The sequence below is a fragment of the Hylobates moloch genome, unplaced genomic scaffold (genome assembly GCF_009828535.3).
Source record: "Hylobates moloch isolate HMO894 unplaced genomic scaffold, HMol_V3 SCAFFOLD_3, whole genome shotgun sequence".
NCBI classification, from domain to species: Eukaryota; Metazoa; Chordata; class Mammalia; order Primates; family Hylobatidae; genus Hylobates; species Hylobates moloch.
This window is the reverse complement of record NW_026652278.1, coordinates 45,056,885-45,079,725: the sequence shown is the minus strand read 5'-3', so window position 1 is coordinate 45,079,725 and position 22,841 is coordinate 45,056,885. Positions and strand designations below refer to the sequence as shown.

The 22,841-nt window shown below is 37.7% G+C and overlaps 1 protein-coding gene across 4 annotated transcripts in view; it reads left to right on the top strand.

Moving 5' to 3' along the window:
* The window catches only part of LIPF (lipase F, gastric type), a 62,576-nt gene extending 40,170 nt beyond the window's left edge, over nt 1-22,406 (top strand). The window contains exons 1-11 of one of the 4 annotated variants that reach the window (XM_058436235.1): nt 8,120-8,169; nt 9,149-9,229; nt 10,950-11,065; nt 11,232-11,349; nt 12,208-12,406; nt 13,487-13,596; nt 15,475-15,611; nt 17,215-17,361; nt 19,210-19,281; nt 19,825-19,896; nt 22,037-22,406. In XM_058436235.1, the coding sequence (XP_058292218.1) occupies nt 9,211-9,229; nt 10,950-11,065; nt 11,232-11,349; nt 12,208-12,406; nt 13,487-13,596; nt 15,475-15,611; nt 17,215-17,361; nt 19,210-19,281; nt 19,825-19,896; nt 22,037-22,273 (1,227 nt within the window). In that variant the 5' untranslated portion in view covers nt 8,120-8,169; nt 9,149-9,210 and the 3' untranslated portion in view covers nt 22,274-22,406. Of the gene's footprint in view, nt 1-865; nt 974-6,554; nt 6,661-8,119; nt 8,170-9,148; nt 9,230-10,949; nt 11,066-11,231; nt 11,350-12,207; nt 12,407-13,486; nt 13,597-15,474; nt 15,612-17,214; nt 17,362-19,209; nt 19,282-19,824; nt 19,897-22,036 lie in introns of those variants that run through there. The other 3 variants (XM_058436236.1, XM_058436237.1, XM_032137378.2) reach the window with 3 other exon arrangements.
* Nucleotides 22,407-22,841: the final 435 nt, after the last annotated feature.

Below are 22,841 nucleotides of genomic sequence, written 5' to 3'. Positions count from 1 at the left end.
GTGTGTGTGTGTGTGTTGTGTGTCCAACTGAAGAGACTTGACTGCCTATAAAGTAATAAGTCCTACAAAAGAGGTAACGATAGGATTTCATGGGAATGTATGAAACCAATGCCTAGCCCAATATTGATGGATAAAGAAGAGTGTCAGGGTGGTCTTCCTCAGAGAAGTAATGGCTAAGCTGGGACCTAAAGATGAGAAAAGGACAGGGGAGCAGAGAAAGCATCATGTTTTCTCATGGAGCTGAATATATATTGCAAACTACAAATAAATCCTCATCAGTAGTTTGTAAGACTACGTGAGTTATCCCTCACAAATCAGAATTTAACATATATTAAAAAGCAAGAGAATGTTTGGCTCTTTGGTTGCATTATCTTTTACTAAGGATCATAAATCTCTTTCAAAGACTACTAGGATTTTCATTTTTCTAAAGACTCTGACTCCAAAACCTCTTCAATTATAGTAAAAGGCCAAAAGAACACATCCTGCATTTTCTTGCCGAAATTTATGCAAACAATGTCAAGAGGAAACATGCTTAATCTGCCTCCTATCTGCTAGTGAAGTTAAAACAAATTGCATTAGGATAGCAAAACTCTTCCTTTCTGTGCTGATTTTTATGAGAATGCATCACTATCTTTTCCTTTCAAAATTTTCTATTGTCAATGACAATCAACCAGAGTCGAGTGAAGGTGGGACATTAGTATACATAAAAAATATGCAAATACACATGGTATTTTATATATCCTGACTTTTTCCTAGTTTATTTAAACAACGTGACTCCAATCAGTTGTATTGTGGGGCTTGGTGGAAAGGTGAATCATTTATAGCTTGCCCATTTTGTTCTTTTCAATGATAACTATTTTTTCAGAATTTTGCTAGGTATTTAAGCATAACAAGCGAAAAAAGAAGGATCCGGGCAAGATGGCCGAATAGGAACAGCTACAGTCTGCAGCTCCCAGCGAGACCAATGCAGAAGGTGGGTGATTTCTGCATTTCCAACTGAGGTACCTGGTTCATCTCACTGGGACTGGTTAGACAGTGGGGGCAGCCCATGGAGGGAGAGCAGAAGCAGGGTGGGGCATCGCTTCACCCGGGAAGCACAGGGGTTCGGGGAACTCCCTCCCCTAGCCAAGGGAAGCTGTGAGGGACTGTGCTATCCGTCCCAGATACTATGCTTTTCCCATGGTTTTTGCAACCCGCAGACCAGGAGATTCCCTCGGGTGCCTACACCACCAGGGCCATGGGTTTCAAGCACAAAACTGGGTGGCCATTTGGGCAGACACCGAGTTAGCTGCAGGGTTTTTTTTCATACCCCACTGGCACCTGGAATGCCAGTGAGACAAAACTGTTCACGCCCCTGGAAAGGGGGCTGAAGCCAGGGAGCCAAGTGGTCTTGTTCAGTGGGTCCCAACCTGACGGAGACCAGCAAGCTAAGATCCACTGGCTGGAAATTCTCACCAGTACAGCAGTCTAAAGTCGACCTGGGACTCTCAAGCTTCGTGGGGGGAGGGGCGTTCACCATTACTGAGGCTTGAGTAGGCAGTTTTCCCCTCACAGTGTAGACAAAGCCACAGGGAAGGTTGGACTGGGCGGGCCCCACTGTAGCCCAGCAAAGCCACTGTAGCCAGACTGCCTCTCTAGATTCCTCCTCTCTGGGCAGGGCATTTCTGAAAGAAAGGCAGCAGCCCCAGTCAGGGGCTTGTGGATAAAACTCCCATCTCGCTGGGACAGAGCAACTTGGGGAAGGGGTGACTGTGGGTGCAGCTTCAGCAGACTTAAATGTTCTTGTCTGCAGGCTCTGAAGAGAGCAGTGGATCTCCCAGCACACCGCTCGAGCTCTGCTAAGGGACAGACTGGCTCCTCAAGTAGGTCCCTGACCCCTGTGCCTCCTGACAGGGAGACAACTCCCAGCAGGGGTCAACAGACACCTCACGTAGGAGAGCTCTGGCTGGCATCTAGTGGGTGCCCTCTGGGATGAAGCTTCCAGAGGAAGGAACAGGTAGCAATCATTGCTGTTCTGCAGTCTCTGCTGGTGATACCCAGGCAAATAGGGTCTAGAGTGGACCTCCAGCAAACTCTAGCAGACGTACAGAAGAGGGGCCTGACTGTTAGAAGGAAAACTAACAAACAGAAAGCAATAATATCAACATCAACAAAAAGGATGCCCATGCAAAAACCCCATCCAAAGGTCCTTGGCATCAAAGATCAAAGGTAGATAAATCCACAAAGATAAGGAATAACCAGTGCAAAAGTGCTGAAAATTCCAAAAACCAGAATGCCTCTTCCCCTCCAAAGGATCACAACTCCTCAACAGCAAGGGAACAAAACTGGATGGAGAATGAGTTTGACGAATTGACAGAAGCAGGCTTCAGAAGGTGGGTAATAACAAACTCCTCTGAGCTAAAGGAGCATTTCTAACCCAATGCAAGGAAGCTAAGAACCTTGATAAAAGGTTACAGGAACTGCTAACTAGAATAACCAGTTTAAAGAAGAACATAAATAAGCTGATGGAGCTGAAAAACACAGTATGAGAACTTCATGAAGCATATATAAGTATCAATAGCCGAATCGATCAAGCAGAAGAAAGGATATCAGAGATTGAAGATCAACTTAATGAAATAAAGCATGAAGACAAGATTAGAGAAAAAAGAATGAAAAGGAACAAACAAAGCTTCCAAGAAGTATGGGACTATGTGAAAAGACAAAACCTGTGATTGATTGGTGTACCTGAAAGTGACGGGGAGAATGGAACCAAGTTGGAAAACACACTTCAGAATATTATCCAGGAGAACTTCCCCAACCTATCAAGATAGGCCAACATTCAAATTCAGGAAATCCAGAGAACACCACTAAGATACTGCTTGAGAAGAGCAACCTCAAGACACATAATAGTCAGATTCACCGAGGTTGAAGTGAAGGAAAAATACAAAGGGCAGCCAGAGAGAAAGGTTGGGTTACCCACAAAGGAAAGCTCATCAGACTAACAGTGGATCTCTCTGCAGAAACCCTACAAGCCAGAAGAGAGTGAGGGTTAATATTCAACATTCTTAAAGAAGAAGAATTTTCAACCCAGAATTTCATATCCAGCCAAACTAAGCTTCATAAGTGAAGGAGACATATCCTTTATACACAAGCAAATGCTGAGGGATTTTTGTCACCACCAGGCCTGCCTTACAAGAGCTTCTGAAGGAAGCACTAAATGTGGAAAGGAAACACCAGTACCAGCCACTGCAAAAACATACCAAGATATAAAGACTAATGACACTATGAAGAAACTGCATCAACTAATGTGCAAAATACCAGCTAGCATCATGATGACAGGATCAAATTCACACATAACAATATTAACCTTAAATGTAAATGTGCTGAATGACCCAATTAAAAGACACAGACTGGTAAATTGGATAAAGAATCAAGACCCATCGGTGTGCTGTATTCAGGAGACACATCTCATGTGCAAAGACACACATAGGCTCAAAATAAAGGGATGGAGGAATATCTACCAAGCAAATGGAAAGCAAAAAAAGCAGGGGTTGCAATCCTAGCCTCTGATAAAACAGACTTTAAACCAACAAATATAAAGAAAGAAAAAGAAGGGCATTACATAATGGTAAAGGGATCAATGCAACAAGAAGAGTTAACGATCTTAAATATATATATGCACCCAATACAAGAGGACCCAGATATATAAAGCAAGTTTTTAGAGACCTACAAAGAGACTTAGACTTCCACATAATAATAGTGGAAAGACTTTAACACCCCATTGTCAATATTAGACAGAGCAACAAGACAGAAAATTAACAAGGATATTCAGGACTTGAACTCAGCTCTGGACCAAGTGGACCGAATGACATCTACAGAACTCTCCACCCCAAATCAACAACATATACATTCTTCTCAGCACCACATACCACTTATTCTAAAATTGACCACATAATTGGAAGTGAAACACTCCTCAGCAAATATAAAAGAACAGAAATCATAACAGTCTTTCAGACCACAGTGCAATCAAATTAGAAGTCAGGATTAAGAAACTCACTCAAAACTGCACAACTACATGGAAATTGAACAACTTGCTCCTGAATGACTATTGGGTAAATACAAAAATTAAGGCAGAAATAAATAAGTTCTTTGAAACCAATGAGAACAAAGACACAATGTACCAGAATCTCTGGAACACCGCTAAAGCAGTGTTTAGAGGGAAATTTATAGCACTAAATGCCCATAGGAGAAAACAGGGAAGATCTAAAACTGACACCCTAACATCACAGTTAAAAGAACTAGAGAAGCAAGAGCAAACACAATCAAAAGCTGGCAGAGGATAAGAAATAACTAAGATCACAGCAGAACTGAAGGAGCTAGAGACAAGAAAAACCCTTCAAAAAAATCAGTGAACCCAGGAGCTGGTTTTTTGAAAAGATTAACAAAATAGACCATTAGCCAGACTAATCAAGAAGAAAAGAATCAAATAGACACAATAAAAATGATAAAGGGGATATCACCACTGATCCCACAAAAATACAAACTACCATCAGAAAATACTATAAACACCTCTATGCAAATAAACTAGAAAATCTGGAAGAAATGGATAAATTCCTGGACACATACACCCTCTCAAGACTAAACCAGGGAGAAGTCGAATCCCTGAATAGACCAATAACAAGTTCTAAAATTGAGGCAGTAATTAATAGCCTACCAACCAAAAAAAAGCCCAGGACAACACGGATTCACAGCCGAATTCTACCACAGGTACAAAGAGGAGCTCGTACCATTCCTTCTGAAATGATTCCAAACCACAGAAAAAGAGAGACTCCTCCCTAACCCATTTTATGAGTCCAGCATCATCTGGATACCAAAGCCTGACAGAGGCAAAACAAAAAAAGAAAATTTCAGGCCAATATCCCTGATTAACATCGATGCAAAAATCCTCAATAAAATACTGGCAAACTGGATCCACCAGCCCATCAGAAAGCTTATCCACCACGATTAAGTCAGCTTCATCCATTTGATTCAAGGCTGGTTCAACATATGCAAATCAATAAACGTAATCCATCACATAAACAGAACCAATGACAAAAACCACATTATTATCTCAATAGATGCAGAAAAGGCCTTCGATAAAATTCAATACCCCTTCATGCTAAAAACACTCAATAAACTAGGTATTGATGGGACATATCTCAAAATAATAAGAGCTGTTTATGACAAACCCACAGCCAATATCATACTGAATGGGCAAAAGCTGGAAGCATTCCCTTTGAAAACCGGCACAACACAAGAATGTCCTGCCTCACCACTCCTATTCAACACAGTATTGGAAGTTCTGGCCAGGGCAATCAGGCAAGAGAAAAAAATAAAGGGTATTCACATAGGGACAGAGGGAATCTAATTGTCTCTTTTTGCAGATGGCATGATTGTATCTTCAGAAAACCCATCATCTCAGCCCGAAAACTCCTTAAGGTGTTAAGCAACTTCAGCAAAGTCTCAGGATACAAAAATCAATGTGCAAAAATCACAAACATTTCTATACACCAGTAATAGACAAACAGAGAGCCAAATCATGAGTGAACTCCCATTCACAATTGCTACCAAGAGAATAAAATACCTAGGAATACAACTTAACAAGTGATACAAGTGATGTGAAAGACCTCTTCAAGAACTACAAACCACTGCTCAAAAAAATAAGACAGGACACAAACAAATGGAAAAACATTCCATGCTCATGGATAGGAAGAATCAATATCGTGAAAAAGGCCATGCTGCCCAAAGTAATATATAGATTCAATGCCATTCCCATCAAGCTACCATTGACTTTCTTCACAGAATTAGAAAAAAAATACTTTAAATTTGATATGGAACCAAAAAAGAGCTCGTATAGCTAAAACAAGCAAAAAGAACAAGGCTGGAGGCATCATGCTATCTGACTTCAAACTATACAAGGCTCCAGTAACCAAAACACCATGTTACTAGTACCAAAACAGATATATAGACCAATGGAACAGAACAGAGTCCTCAGAAATAACACCACATATCTACAACCATCAGATCTTTGACAAACCCAACAAAAACAAGCAATGGGGAAAGAACTAGAGAAGAACTAGAGAACTACTTAATTAATGGTGTTGGGAAAACTGGCTAGCCATATGCAGAAAACTGAAACCAGACCCCTTCCTTACACCTTATACAAAAATTAACTCAAGATGGATTAAAGACTTAAAATAAGACCTAAAACCATAAAAACCCTAGAAGAAAACCTAGGCAATACCATTCAGGACATAGGCATGAGCAAAGGCTTCATGTTTAAAACACCAAAAGCAATGGCAACAAAAGCCAAAATTGACAAATGGGATTTAATTAAACTAAAGAGCTTCTACACGGCAAAATAAACTATCATCAGAGTGAACAGGAAACCTAAAGAATGGGAGAAAATTTTTACAACCTATCCATCTGATGAAGGGCTAATATCCAGAATCTACAAAGAACTTAAACAAATTTACAAGAAAAAAACAAACAACCCCATCAAAAAGTGGTTGAAGGATATGAACAGACACTTCTCAAAAGAAGACAGTTATGCGGCCAATAAACATATGAAAAAAAAGCTCATCATCACTGGTCATTAGAGAAATGCAAATCAAAACCACAATGAGATACCATCTCACTCCGGTTAGAATGGTGATCATTAAAAAGTCAGGAAATAACAGATGCTGGAGAGGATGTAGAGAAATAGGAATGCTTTTTCACTGTTGGTGGCAGCGTAAATTAGTTCAACCATTGTGGAAGACAGTGTGGCAATTCCTCAAGGATCTAGAACCAGAAATACCATTTGACCCAGTAATCCCATTGCTGGGTATATACCCCAAGGATTATAAATCATTCCACTGTAAGGAACACATGCACACATATGTTTATTGCAGTACTATTAACAATAGCAAAGACTTGGAACCAACCCAAATGCCCATCAATGATAGACTGGATAAAGAAAATGTGGCACATATACACCATGAAATACTATGCAGCCATAAAAAGGGATGAGTTCATGTCCTTTGCAGGGACATGGATGAAGCTGGAAACCGTCATTCTCAGCAAACTAACACAGGAAGAGAAAACCAAACACCGCATGTTCTCATTCATAAGTGGGAGTTGAACAATGAGAACACACAGACGCAGGGAAGGGAACGTCACACATCAGGGCCTGCCAGGGGCTACGGGGCAACAGGAGGGATAGCATTACGAGAAATACCTAATGTAGATGATGGGTCGATGGGTGCAGCAAACCAGCATGGCGCATGTATACTATGTAGCAAACCTGCACATTCTGCACATGTATCCCATGAGCAACAGATGCTCATGATGGTTGTAAAGGATCAACTGTATTTTAAAACATAATTTAATGTATATTTTTAATAAATGCATTCATATTGTTCAAACTATAACCAATAGATTTTTTTGTTTGCTTTTTTTTAACTTTCATTTTAAGTTTAGGGGTGCAAGTGCAGGTTTGTTACATAGGTAAACCTGTGTCCTGGAGGTTTGTTGTACAGATCGTTTCATCATCCAGGTATTAAACCTAGATTTCTTAGAAGGAAAAAGACACCAAACATATGTTCTTAAAGGTCAGGGGCTGGGTTTTGTATAATAGCTAGACTATTATCTGTAGGATTTGAGACCCTGGTCAAAGACCATAATAAAATATTAATCTTTGCTGAACACATTCACTTATCTAACCATCTAGTCAAAATAGCTTATGCGCTGTGTTTTTAAAGAATAACAGGTGGCCTTTTGTCATTTTATGCCTCTCTATCTGAGCCAAACTATATAATCATTTGCATTATACCTTTGGCTCAAAAACTTTTATATGTTTAGGCTATCAAGGATTATTTTTAATGGTTCCTAAATCATTTTAATCCTCAGAACTACTTTGGCCAATATTTGTCTTTGTTAAAAGTTAAAGGTGAGCACTCAGTACTATGTGAAAATGAATGCAATATTTAATTTGTAGTTTTGTCCTGTTAACATTAGATAATGCCCAGATAGTAAATCTTTTTGGTAAGGTAATCAATGGATGAGGAATCTGACCATTGTTGAAGGTTTTGTATATAAGAAGTCAATACAACATTGACCAAAATACTAACCAGCCAGAGAAACAGAATCCTAACTATTTCTGAGGAAACTGTAAGTAGAACTTCTGCTGAACAAAATTGTTATTTGAATTATTAGATTTTTTCTTTACCCCAAGTGATGCATTTTTAAAGGCTTAGATATTTGTTGCATATTCACCTCTATAAATGTATCTGTTTAAATTATGGCTTATTCCTCTAGGATTTGATTTATTTTTTCTTTTTTTTGTATGGACATGCGATTCTTAATTATGGAATGACAAATTTGTTTATTATTGCAATTAGTGCCTAATGTGAAAGTCTCATAATTTCTTAATTATTGAATTACAAATTTTATTAAGTTCCTAATGTGAAAGTCTAGTCTCTGTGATTCTTCTTTTTGAGAAGGAATAGATCAGTAATCTAGTATCATATAATCAGCTGTATTAATATGCTATGCTGACTAATATCATCCAAATCAACTGCTGTTGAATTGATCATTATTAATACTATTGTGAAACTTTATAGGCTACTAAAACATTTATTTAAATTATAAACCTTTCAAAACAGAAGTCTAGACCAAATTATATAAATCTCCCTGGGGATGTCCCTATAAAAGCTGGCCCAGGATCATACTGAAGAAGTATTACAGTGGGGAAGAACATAGCCTTTGGAAATAGACTAGTTTCAAATATCGGCTCCACTACTTTCTATATATTTGGTTGGCTGAGTCCTCTTTTAGCCTTACCTTGCTTATTTGTAAAATGGATAATATAATGCTACGTACTTCATAGAGTTGCTATGAGAATTAAATGAGATAATAGTAATAATAACTATATTTAACTCATGTTTATAAGATGCCCCGCATGTTAAGAACTTTACTTTTGTTATCATAGTGAATTCCCCTAACATACAGAAATGTATATTACAGGCCCTATTTTATAGATGAGAACACTGTCTTAGCAAAGATAGTTCATTTCACGTATACCATGTTGAACACACAGTATAGCACACAGTGAGCCCTCTGTATGTGTTAATTACTGGTATTTTCCTAGGACTTGGCAACAAGCAGTTTGAGAAATTTATTCTGCCCTTGAACATCTTTGAGCCCGTTGGGATGTTCTTCAATGCAAACAGTAGGTTAAGTGTCCTCACTTTACAATGGCAAATCACTTAATGGAGGCCATGTGAGTTCCTGAAATGCTTGATGAAAGCCTCTGGTTTGAATGTTACAACACTACTGGTTAGTCTTTATATATTAGTTCATCTCTCCCTAAAATATCGTGGTAAAAACAAGGCTTAGTTAAAAACTTATTTTTATTTTTATTTTTATTTTTATTTTTTTTTTTGAGACGGAGTCTCACACTGTCTCCTGGGCTGGAGTGCAATTGTGCGATCTCCGCTCACTGCAACCTCTGCCTCCTCGGTTCAAGGACTCTTCCACCTCAGCTTCCCGAGTAGCTGGGATTACAGGCGCACACCACCACACCTGGCTAAATTTTTTTGTATTTTTAGTAGAGACGTGGTTTCACTGTGTTAGCCAGGATGGCCTCGATCTCCTGACCTCATGATCCACCTGCCTCGGCCTCCCAAAGTGCTGGGTTTGCAGGCATGAGCTACTGTGCTTGGCCAACAACTGATTTTTAAGAGATACCCTTAAATCTAATCCTATACTAAACCAGTGGGCAAACTATTAGACCAGAGGGTCAGATTTAGGCCTTGAGAGTTCTGGTCTGGCTTTATTGTAAAACAGGAACTATGCTATGTGCTCTGCATGAATTACTATAAATGGGTTTTATTGAAATATTATCAGCAACTGGGAAGTCACCACTTTTCAAAGAATTCCACTTGAATCCAAAGATACAAATATTACAAATTCTTCACTGTATTCAAGTCAAATATTTCTACATGTGACCTCCAAGTATTGCTCCTAACATACAGTTTCTCAATAAATATTTATTGAATAATTTATTTCTGACATACTAAAAATGAAGTGATTTAAAACTGTCCTCTACATGGCTTCCCTTCAAATATTTGAGGACAGTATCAGTTCTCTATTGAAGCTTTTTCACCAGCTTAATATCTGAAGATTCTCAAACTTGTAATTGGTGACTACAACATAGAAGGAAGTTCAGGTGTTGTGGGTCTAATATCAAATATTGTCTATAAGGCTAGGTGTGGTGGCTCATGTCTATAATCCCAGTGCTTTGGGAAGCCCAGGCAGGAAGATACCTTGAGGCCAGGAGTTTGAGACCAGTCTGAGTAATGTAGAAACACTCTATATCTAAAAAAAAAAAGAAAAAAAAATTAGCCAGATGAACACCTGTAGTCCCAGCTACCCTGGAAGCAGAGGTGGGAAAATCACATAATAACCTTAAATCAGTAAATGTTTATGGAATAACTATTATAAATAACATTTAAAATCGTCATGATGACTTTGAACACACATTATATAGAGACTGGATATAGAGAAGTCAAAGGCCCACACATCCCTCACCCAAATCTGGGCTCTCAAAATAAGCAGGCAAAAGTCTTAAACACAAAGCATAATAAGGACACATTGTTATGCCAATTAGAGGCTTTTTTTTTTTTTTGCCAATTAAGATTAATTCAGTATGGCTTGAAACCAAGTGGGAAATGTTCTTAAACAAAAGGAATCAAACAGTGAAAACATGTCAAGCATTAAAAGCATTAAGTTACCTGTGCTGACATCCACATGTCTCAGCTTATTGCCCAACAGAATATAATCAAACCCGAACATTCCTCTACTTGGCACAAAGGTAAAATTGGCATAAAATATAAGCATTATGAAAGTATAATGGGTTAACCATGGCACGAGTTATTCTTTTCTTTCAGGCAGGTCCAAAATGTGGCTGCTCTTAACAATGGCAAGTTTGATATCTGTACTGGGGACTACACAAGGTTTCTTTGGAAAATTACATCCTGGAAGCCCTGAAGTGACTATGAACATTGTAAGTTACTCTGGGGAAAAACCCTATAAAACTAAAAGATGCTATTATTTAAAATCATAATGAGTTAAAGATTTTATATGACCAATTAAAAATAAACAGTAATATCCATTTATTAGATATATCTAAAAATCAACCAAAATTTAAACTTTTGGGTTTTCTTCCTCAGAGTCAGATGATTACTTATTGGGGATACCCAAATGAAGAATACGAAGTTGTGACTGAAGATGGTTATATCCTTGAAGTCAACAGAATTCCTTATGGGAAGAAAAATTCAGGGAATTCAGGTATATATAAGCTTCTTTTCTTCCTTCCTTTCTCTCTTTTTTCCTTTCCTTCTTTCTTCCTCCTTCTCTCTCTCCTTTCTTCCTCCAACTTTTCCTTCTTTTGTTCTTCCCTTTTTCCTCCTTTCATTTCTTGCTAAAAATGTAATGTCTTGCTATTCTGGAAATGCAAAAATAAGCTATATTTTCAGTCTTCAAGGAGATCATCATCAACCCAATGAAATAGATAAATGAGTGATTATAATATGTGATAAGCTCAAGCTACAACTGTACATAGGATATTAAACTGAAAGTTTTAATAAAATCACCTAACTCAGCGAGGGGAGTCAAGGAAAGCTCACTCTCAGAAACAATAACTGGATGAAGATCTAGAGGATCAGGAAGAGTTAGCCAGGGTGTATGTTGCAGAGGGGAAGATGGGGAGCCAATTCAAGGCTCATTTCCTAAACACATACAGGCTAATTTTCACTACTACTATTAAACATTTACCTTTTACTCATTGTAGAAATGTTGTGAAGTACAAAAAGAAGAAAAAAGATTACTCGTAATTTTACCACTCAGTTTACCAAATTTAACATTGTGCTGAATTACCTAAGAACATAATTTTTTCAGTAGTTTTATTGAGATGTAACTGGCATATAATAAGCTGCTCATATTTAAGGTGTGCAGTTTCATAAGTTTTGGCATCTGAGAAATCAAACTCCCTGAGAAATCATCACCACAATGAAGATATTCAAAAATAATCAACTCAATCAGGCAAATGTATTTAGTGCTAGTCATATAGAAGACTGTTTCTAGCCTCACGTTTATCCTAGAATAAGGAATAAATTTATAAAGTTTATAAACATTTTTCTTCCTTAGGCCAGAGACCTGTTGTGTTTTTGCAGCATGGTTTGCTTGCATCAGCCACAAACTGGATTTCCAACCTGCCAAACAACAGCCTTGCCTTCATTCTGGCAGACGCTGGTTATGATGTGTGGCTGGGCAACAGCAGAGGAAACACCTGGGCCAGGAGAAACTTGTACTATTCACCAGATTCAGTTGAATTCTGGGCTTTCAGGTAAACAAAAGGGACAATTAAAAATAAACACTGGGCTTTAAAAGCATAGGCATTTGTCCCTTCTAATCCAGTCCCATTTTAACAAATCACACTCCAAGTAGGACGATAAACAAGTCATTTTCATTCTAATCCATTCGTGGATTCTTCCATGTACCTCATTCCTAGGGTAGATTTTCCTTCAAACTTTCTGTGATCTTAGGAGTCTCCATTAGGGAATCCCTGAATGTGCTTTTCCAAATGGAATGAACAATATGGCTGAAGCAAGGAAATTCATGGCCCCTAGAAAATTCCAAAAGGAATGTCCGTATGGATTCAAAAGAGAAGTAAAAACCCATTTGGGGGTAGGAGAACGGCAATCTGAATCATCATCAATAGGAGAGGTGGGGAGAGTGAAATTCAGATATCATGGAGAGATTATCATGGGCTTCTCTCACTGGTCTTCTTGTGCCTTATTCCTGGTAATTACTGATGGAGGTAGAGAACAGAAGAAAATCTGGCTGCTGATGCTAAGGCATGAAAGTGTTCCAAGAGTTCTAGGAGTTGAAAGGAAACCTGTGTGTCCCAGGTGTAGTGGGAAAAGGGAAAATGACATGAGTGAAGACTGAGGTGCTGATGGGACAGTAGTGGTGATAGTGAGAGCCTTGGGCCTCATTCTGAGTGCACTGAGAAGTTTTTAAAAGGGGAGTGGCATAATACAGTTTTCATTTTCAAAATATCATGTTGGCTGATTTGTGAAAAATAAAATAGAAAGATAGCATTTATATTAAATGACATGGAACACAGCATACACATTATTATTAAATCTGACATTTCATTTCAGGGATAGAAATAATTCCCACCTACAGATACTATCTTGTTTGGATTCAACTGTGGCTGCAATGCTGTGCTTCAGAAATGATGTCAGTTGTTTATAAGAAGCTGCCCCAAAGGGCACCTGACATCCACTGATGGTCTATAAGCATCAGTGTTTAGAGAATCCAGTTTTCTGTATCTCAAAGGGATCATTAGCTATAAATGCTTGAATTTTAGAAACAATAGCAAGGAAATGTATTCACTTTCATTTCGTCTTTTTCCTTTCAGCTTTGATGAAATGGCTAAGTATGACCTTCCAGCCACAATCGACTTCATTGTAAAGAAAACTGGACAGAAGCAGCTACACTATGTTGGCCATTCCCAGGGCACTACCATTGGTAAGTAATGGCAGTCAAGGCCAAATGGTTTACTTCTCATAAACACTTTCCCAGTGGTTATGGTACGCATATTAGCAACCACACTAATTGCTTTCCATTTATTTAATGCCTCCAACAACACAATAACATAGGGACAATTGTAATTCCTATTATATGGAAAAACAAAACAAGGGGATACAGTTCGTGCAAGGTTACATGGATTATTACCAATAGGGTAGCTCAGGCAGTCTGACTCCCAAGCACATACTCTGAAGCATTATACCATACAGCCACTGACCTAAGTTTATTCTATTTATTTGACCATATTTATGGGGCAGGCTCCTATGATGTATCAAAAGAATACAGAAATAAATAAAATAGATGAGAACTTCTGCCTTTGTACCATTTATACTCTAGAGATAGGAGGCAGAGAAAATAAAAAAGGTTAAAAAGTACAATGTAATACATTTTAGATAATGGTAAAGCTATGGAGAGAAAATAACCCAGGGAATTACATTAGAGAGCACCAGAGGGGTTCACAGAATTTGTAGATAGGTAACACAAGCACTCTTTGGGTAAAGTCATGATGAAGGTCAGAGAGTGAGTCATGTGCCTACCTAGTAGGCATCAGATGTTCCAGGAAGAGAGAATAGCAAGTGAGAAGAATCTGAAGCTGGAGCACACCTAGTTTGTTCAAGGAACAGCAGTGAGGCTATGCCTTGTGTGGATGAGTCAAATTGACAAAGAGATAGAGAGAGTGAGAGATGAGATCACAGATGTTGGGGAGGAAAGACTGTTCAGGGCTCTTTGGCTGTTGTAGGGATTTTAGCTTTCACTCTGAGAAAAAAAGAAAACTGCAGAATAATTTTGAATTGAAGAGTTACATGATTCATAACAGGATCCCTTTTGTTGCCAGGGGCAAGGGGGCAGGAGCAGAGAACCAATTAGAGGACTCTTATAGTACCCATGCGGGAGATGGTGGTGACCTGGATGAAGGGTGTTCTTGGAAAAACCATTCTCCCACAAATAGAATCAGACTACGTATTATATAGTTGTCTAGATCTGAAAGGGTTTTTTTTAGGCCATTCTTGAGTATCATCAATATGCCATTATTGACAGTGGGAGGGCCTTGCCTATGTAGCTATACTGCAGAGTTAAACTTGATAACTACTTGATCACATCCTCATCTGCTAGTATACTACTGCTTACAAAATTAATTAATTACTGAATGTATTTACTATGTCTAGATATTTGAATTTTCTTGGGTCCTCATTTATCAAGCATTTACTATGTGCCAAGAATCATGATAAATTCTTTCTTTACATGATTTACTTCCTTTAGTTCCTGACAACCTAATGAAGCACTCATCACTATCCTTGTATTTCAGATAGGGAAACAGTGGTTCTTAGAGATTAGGTGGCTTGTTCAAGGTCACAAAACCAATAAACCACAGAGCCAGGATTCAGATCAAGTTTGGTCATATTTAAATTTCTACTCTTAACATTTCCACTTACATACTCTACTCATATTAAGTGTTAATTAATTATCTCATTGTAATGAGATACATTTAAATTCATAAAAAATATAAATTCATAAAGAAATTCATAAAAAAATTTTTTTGTAACCATATAAGTATCCTAAATTTGGCCTATTTTCTAAGGTCAGATAAGGGTTTTGATAACTTTTAAAACATTCCAGCCTCATGTCCCCATAGAAAAATCTATGAAAATAAAACAAATATACCAAAATGTAATCACTCTGAGCCAGCAGAGATGCTAATTTCTCAGGTTGTCTCAAACACCATCCTTAGTAAGTCCACATAATGTCACACTTGTAAAAACAAACAAAACAACAACAACATACACACACCTTTTTCACCAGTTCCTTGTTCTTTTTCAGGTTTTATTGCCTTTTCCACCAATCCCAGCCTGGCTAAAAGAATCAAAACCTTCTATGCTCTAGCTCCTGTTGCCACTGTGAAGTATACAAAAAGCCTTATAAACAAACTTAGATTTGTTCCTCAATTCCTCTTCAAGGTATGCAATTCTCTTTAATTAAGTGAATCTAAGACACTCGATTGCCCATGGATTTTAAAGTTATAGAAAGAGAACAGAGTTATAAAAAGAGAACAATCATTTTTATATCCAAAAATAGAACTGTTCACATCTGTATTATTTCTTTTATAGCACTGACCATGTTTGAATCTCCTCTACAGCCTGAGAGATCCCCCTTTCTTTCTTTGTTCTTGATTAGCTTCATGTGGGTCAGCAATGCCTGGGAGTAGTTTTCCTTTTTCACAGGTGGTTTGTTTATTAAGCACTCTACACAGTTGTGTCAAGGCTATGATTCCACTCCAGGAGGAGGGAAGATGAAATAAAAACAAAACAAAATAGTCAAATGAGAAGACTAACCCACTCCGGCCAGAGGGACTGGAAAGAGGAGGGAAAGGAAAGGAAAGGAGAAGGAGAAAACGGGGAAATAAATCAGTGACTGAGTGAGGCAAACACCTTGAGATCTCTCATGGCTTTCCCTTTTGGCTTTCCTAAGAGCTCCTTCATCTTTAAATGGGGGATTTCATAAGTCAGTGGTGTGGATTTCAATAAATTATAAATATTAAGTGCCTTATGCAGTAGGCACACATGTTATGGAATTAATCGTTTTGTTTGACAATGCTTAATACCCTAATTCTCTCACCCAGTAAAACCAACATACACAAACACACACACACACACACACACACACACACACACACTCTTTCCTTCAGAACGGTTTAGCCTCAGGCTATAAAATATAATGATTCCATTTCCTTCTATGGTTTTGTACTATTCATCTCTTTTCATTCTGTATTAATATGTATTTCTAAAGCCTAAGAGAACTTAACCTATAGGCAAACTACATTTGGAAAACTTTTATTAAAATCTAAAATTTTGTGATGACCCAGATATATTTATTGGCTACATTGATTGAGAACTTATTTCCTACTCGTACTCAGATTTTCTGATAGGCAATGCAGACGTAGATTAAAATTTAGAAAAGCACTAGACCTCAAGTTAGAGGCTTGGGTAAGGATTCTAAGTATCATCGAGCTCTAATTAGCCCAAGACCCTAACTCATGTTAACCTCATGTTTCCTCATGTATAAAATAGAGATGACAAAATATCTGCCTTCCTCAGAGAGAGTTGGGGCAAACTCTTTCAAATCTTATACTGAGCCTCATTGCCTCTGTAAAGGCTTTGCTGAAAATATGGCCAAGTCACAATTTCTCCTCCCAAACTTTTCACAATTTATTGCTGAAATCTCACATCTTGGCACTTCATTATGACAGTCTGCCATGTGTTTTTAAGATTTTATCCCACAACTCCTATCACCCCAACTAGATTGTAACTCTTTGTGTCTTATACTTCCTCTCAGCAGCGAGTACAGTTCTCAGTGCCACAATAGATACCCAGTATTGATATCTGTGCTGCCCATTTCACAACTTTATTAGGGAATTAACTAAATGAAAGTATTGGAAATTCCTAAAACAACATGTAAGAATAGGAATATATCATCATCCTAATTACACATGTATAAGTAGATTAGTGAGTCTTTTCTGCAGCTTGATTGCTACAACCCTCTAATAGTGCCTTTATTTTTCAGATTATATTTGGTGACAAAATATTCTACCCACACAACTTCTTTGATCAATTTCTTGCTACTGAAGTGTGCTCCCGTGAGACACTGAATCTCCTTTGCAGCAATGCCTTATTTATAATTTGTGGATTTGACAGTAAGAACTTTAACACGGTTAGTATGCATTTCAATTTCTATATTTTGAGCAACATCTTTGATTACTTGTTTCATTGCCACTTAGAAGTGGTACTTTATGAGAACTAGGAGTAGGTTCAGAACTGTGATATCCTGATAAACATTAGAGAAATCACAAATCATTGCTCCCAATTTCGTCACTTCCAGCATCCTTCCATCACCCCAATTGCACCTAAACCAAATAAACAACATGAAGAAAAAAAACAATTCACTACTCACTTATGACCACCTAAATACTAGGTGTTACATTTAAATTCTGTAAGAGAAAAGACTGAACCATATATTTTAGCAGGCTCCTTTGTGAGAAAAATATCTAGGTATTGAATAAATGTTTTCAATAAATATTTCTAATGCTGACAGTCATTTCCATAAATCTTACAGACTATATTTCTGAGCAACTATTTATGTAAGACTTTGCCCATATTCTTTTTTTGAGATGGAGTCTTGCTCTGTCACCCAGGCTGGAGTCCAGTGGCGCTATCTCCGCTCATAGCAAGCTCCGCCTCCCGGGTTCACGCCATTCTCCTGCCTCAGCCTCCCGAGTAGCTGGAACTACAGGCACCCACCACCGCGCCCGGCTAATTTTTTGTATTTTTAGTAGAGACGGGGTTTCATCACGTTAGCCAGGATGGTCTCGATCTCCTGACCTCATGATCCACATGCCTCGGCTTCCCAAAGTGCTGGCATTGCAGGCGTGAGCCACCACGCCCGGCTGACTTTGCCCATATTCTTTATCTATCTTTTCATTCACTTTGTATTGAGTTAGAGTTTCAAAACATACGGACAAAATACACTATCTTAGTTAAGAGTATGGATTTAGATCAGTTTAAATTCAAACCCTACATTTGGAACTGACTTAAACGCCTCTGTCTTGATTTCCTCATCCACAAAATGGGTTATTGTGAAGATCAAATGAGCTAGTATGTTTAAAGCATATAGAACATTGTACAAACCATATAGCACATAGTAATAGCATATAAGGTTTTCTACTACTATTCATAGACAACTATCTCCACTCAAAGTTGTCACTTTATATACCCTTGAATGCCTAAGAAAATTACATCTATTGATAAGAAGGTATAATTCTATAAAGTGTTGTAGTTACTTGTCATTCCATATGTGGAGTTTAACAGAGAGTAGCCTGTCCTCATCACACTAAGAAAAGGCAGAACAAATTACTGTATTCCATTAGTGAGAGTCTTATAAGAAAAATAATAGTAAAATAAGACAAAGGAAACAAAGAAAATTAGAGATTTCATCCTCTGCGTACTAATTTGCAGAAGACCATCTTCAGTCTCCAATGAAGATGGCCAATTTGTTTCACTCTGGCCACAGTCCTCTATATTAATGGCATTAAGAGTCACTATGAAGTGGCCCTCTGCAACTGGAGAAAGGAACTTCAGTTTGTTGCCTGGGGTTCTGCAAAGCAAGAGGCCTGTGTGTGAATATTTAACCTACAGCACTCTAGCACTGGATAGAGAAGCATAAAAGCTGAGAATTTAGATTCAGAGACCCAAATTAAAGCATCTGGCTCCATTCTGTGTGGATCTTGGACGTTTCTCTAAACTTCTTTGTGCCCCAATTTTCATTTTGATAAAATGGAACTAATAAGTTCTCCTCATTAGGCAGCACAAATTAAATGGGTTAACACACGCAATTGCACTTAGCAAATTCTGAAGTGACATACAAATGTGTTGTTCATATCCTTCCAGTAAATGCTACCTTTAAACACTTGACCTGCATCAGAAAACATACATCTTTACTGTTTTTAAGAAATGGAGTATGTGTCTTAGTATGCATATAATATATGTGTCTGTTGATTTCTAGAGTCGCTTGGATGTGTATATATCACATAATCCAGCAGGAACTTCTGTTCAAAACATGTTCCATTGGACCCAGGTATCCTTTTCCAAATGCTGCTAAAATTTATTTTGTGGGTCTCAACCCTTTTCACTTTACCTAAACACACTCTTAAAATATCCTGCTGAGTACACCTGGAAGGTCATTTTTCTGGCACTGACTACCATACAAAAATAACTATGAATTTATTTCAAATAAGCAAATGCTTTTTAAAATTTTATTTATTATTATAAGTTTTAGGGTACATGTGCACAACGTGCAGGTTTGTTACATATGTATACATGTGCCATATTGGTGTGCTGCACCCACTAACTCGTCAGTTAGCATTAGGTATATCTCCTAATGCTATCCCTCCCCCCAGCAAATGCTTTTTATGACTTGGCATGCAAGAAAAATTATTTTGAGTAAAGGTGCATTTAAACTTACATAAATACCTTGTCCTAGATTATTAATAATCTTTTGGAATAAGAAAAATATGTCTTAATAATTGTTTAAATTGAAAATAAACTGCTTGGAAATGTTTGAATTTTATTTTTCACAACATAATAATTTTTATGTTTGCTTTTAATTTCTCTATGTTAGGCTGTTAAGTCTGGGAAATTCCAAGCTTATGACTGGGGAAGCCCAGTTCAGAATAGAATGCACTATAATCAGGTAAGCTTCTTAAAGTTGGAATTATTCACATTTTGAACAACAAAACTAACTATTTAAATGTTAAAGAAGAAATTATGTTAACTGCACATCTATTTTCCAAAGGAATGTTGATGTGCTGTCTCTCATTCTCCCACATGACTATGCATTCGTGCTCTGGTGGCTACGCTCATTTAAAGAGGTTTACAAAGCTGCCCTCGAAGTACTACACCCCCATGCGTGAGAGACTTCCCAGGACTTACCACTACCCATTGCCATTACACAGACCTGTCCCATATCCCAGATCCCCAGCACACTGTCCTCTCCTTTCTGAAGTACTAATACCTGATATAATAAGCTAATAATTCTAACTGTTCATGGAATTTCTGGTCTTCTTAAAAAATACCCTTTCCTTTGTTGACAGCCAGAGGAGTGATTTCACTGGGATATATTCCCAAATAGAAGAAAAAATGCTGTGCTTGCAGGTCAAGGCTGGAAATATTTTACAATAGGCAGAGGCCTTTGGCATAGGCAGACATATTAAGCAGTCCTCACACTTGTCGTACTAAGAATCCAGACTTTGGAGTTTATCTTATCTGCAGGCAGTCATTTCTTCATCTCTCCACCCAGGCTCAGGAAGTTGTTGACAGGATTTAGTGCTATAATATCTATAAGCTCTTAGCTCAGGGTAAGCTCTCGGGTTATCACTGACTATTTTTGAACAAGGGAAGCACCCTATAGTATTTTGTAACCTTCTCTTCTTCCTTTTCACCACATCCAATTTTTCCATCCAACTAGTAGCTGAACAACTCTACTAATTTTCATTTGTTTCCACGACTCAATATTTAGAATGAATTTATGTGTTTTAACAATGTCCTATGTGTAGAGAAGGTGCCCCCCAACCTTGATTTTGCATTTTTGATGTCTTTAAAGTTTTCAGAATAGCATGAGCAAACTTTTGTTGAAAACATTTTTTCCTCCACCATCACTTTCTCAAATCTCCAAAACACAGGCTTACTTTGAGTCTCTCTTTCTACTGGGCTCTAATACTCATAATCAGAGGACTTCATCTTAGAGGAACAAGAAACCCAGTCCCCAAGTCCACCCTTCTTCCAACTAAACCAATAATATACCAGGTTGGTCTTTAACTAACTGAAGCAATGACTCAAATTTAAGAGCCAGGGCCAGCATCTATAAAACTCTTTGAATGATAGGATGTAAGTAAAATAAACTGGGTTTATAATTATGAATATTCTCCACACACTCCCTTTTCTCTAATATTTAGGAAATATAATAGAAATCATGAAAATATTATGGAAAATTACATATGATAAAATATTTTGCTATGGCAAGTTGGCTATTACACAAAAGGTGAGAATACAGAAACTTTTAGTATATTGGATTACTATTCTTGAAACTATGATCTAAAAATATCTAACAAAATTCTCTCTGGGCAGCAAGAAAATTCAAGATAATTCTCTTATTCCTTTTTCTGTTTTGTAAACCTCTTTAAAATCTATGTGTGAATTGTGATTTTCGAGAAATAGGACATGGGGATGATAATACCCTTTCTCAGAATTTGAAGCAACATTTTATAAATACTCAGGTAAGTATTCAACAATTACAGCTCCATAATTGAAACAACTGACCTATCCCCTGACCGTACTGAGAAGTCAATACAAAGCCAAAATAAATGACTCAGGATATTTTGAGATCATATTTTAGAGTGTTTGGGTAGAAACAACCTATTAACAATTAGAATCTAATCAAATCCATTTCCCTTAGCTTTAGTTGCAATCTATGTTCTTAATTTGTAAGACTTACTGTCTAAAGCCTTGCTATTCAGAGCATGGTTTGGAGCCAATGGCATCAGCATCACCTATGAATGCAGAATCTCAGGCTCTTCCCCAGATCTACTGAATCAGAATCTTTACTTCAGCGAGATCTTCAGGTGATTCACAGGCCCATTAGAATTTGTGAAGCACTTATCTAAAACATGTTGCATTCACTTTGCTCTGTGGATAAAGGTGGTTTTCTCTGCGCAATCATTGCTAGAATTCACTTATAAAACTGTCAGTTAATGTTATACACTCTACTTGAATAATAAGTACTGGGTTTAAAGTGTGGTTACCTAAACTCTGGTTCTTTCTCTTGTGTTTTCTAGCCCCAACCTCCCTACTACAATGTGACAGCCATGAATGTACCAATTGCAGTGTGGAACGGTGGCAAGGACCTGTTGGCTGACCCCCAAGACGTTGGCCTTTTGCTTCCAAAACTCCCCAATCTTATTTACCACAAGGAGATTCCTTTTTACAATCACTTGGACTTTATCTGGGCAATGGACGCCCCTCAAGAAGTTTACAACGACATTGTTTCTATGATATCAGAAGATACAAACTAGTTCTGGATTTAAAGAATTATCCATTTGTTTTTCCAAAATACTTTATTCTCTCATACATAGTATTTTCATAATGTTTGACATGCAGTGCTTCTTTCTGTAATTTTGACTTTAGAAATATATTGGCATCAACAAACTTCCATTTGTCATTTTGAATTTTTTTAATTTAAAGAAATTTGATTTTTCACCTGGAAATTTATCTAGAAATACTTGAGAGAATATATTTCTGGGGAGGTGAAACTTCTCATTTTCCCATTCAGTTTCTCTTCTGAACTCACTTATATATGAGCTGTGAGCCATAACTGTTACTAAAGGACAGTGTTGGCTTCATATTCACTCTGCTTATGTACACTTGATATTGAGTATATTGCTTTCTATTGTTGATGAAGCTGAGTCTTTCCATCTGTGTAGTGGGGCCTATCACTTGCTATTTTGCATATTTAACCCCATGGAAAGGCCAATTGGGATATAAACTGAATCAACTCATTTTCACTTCCCAGGGAGTGGAGAGCAAGTGTAGTTTGGGAAGCAACAGATGAAGTCAACCCTAATTCAGGAATTTGGGATGAAA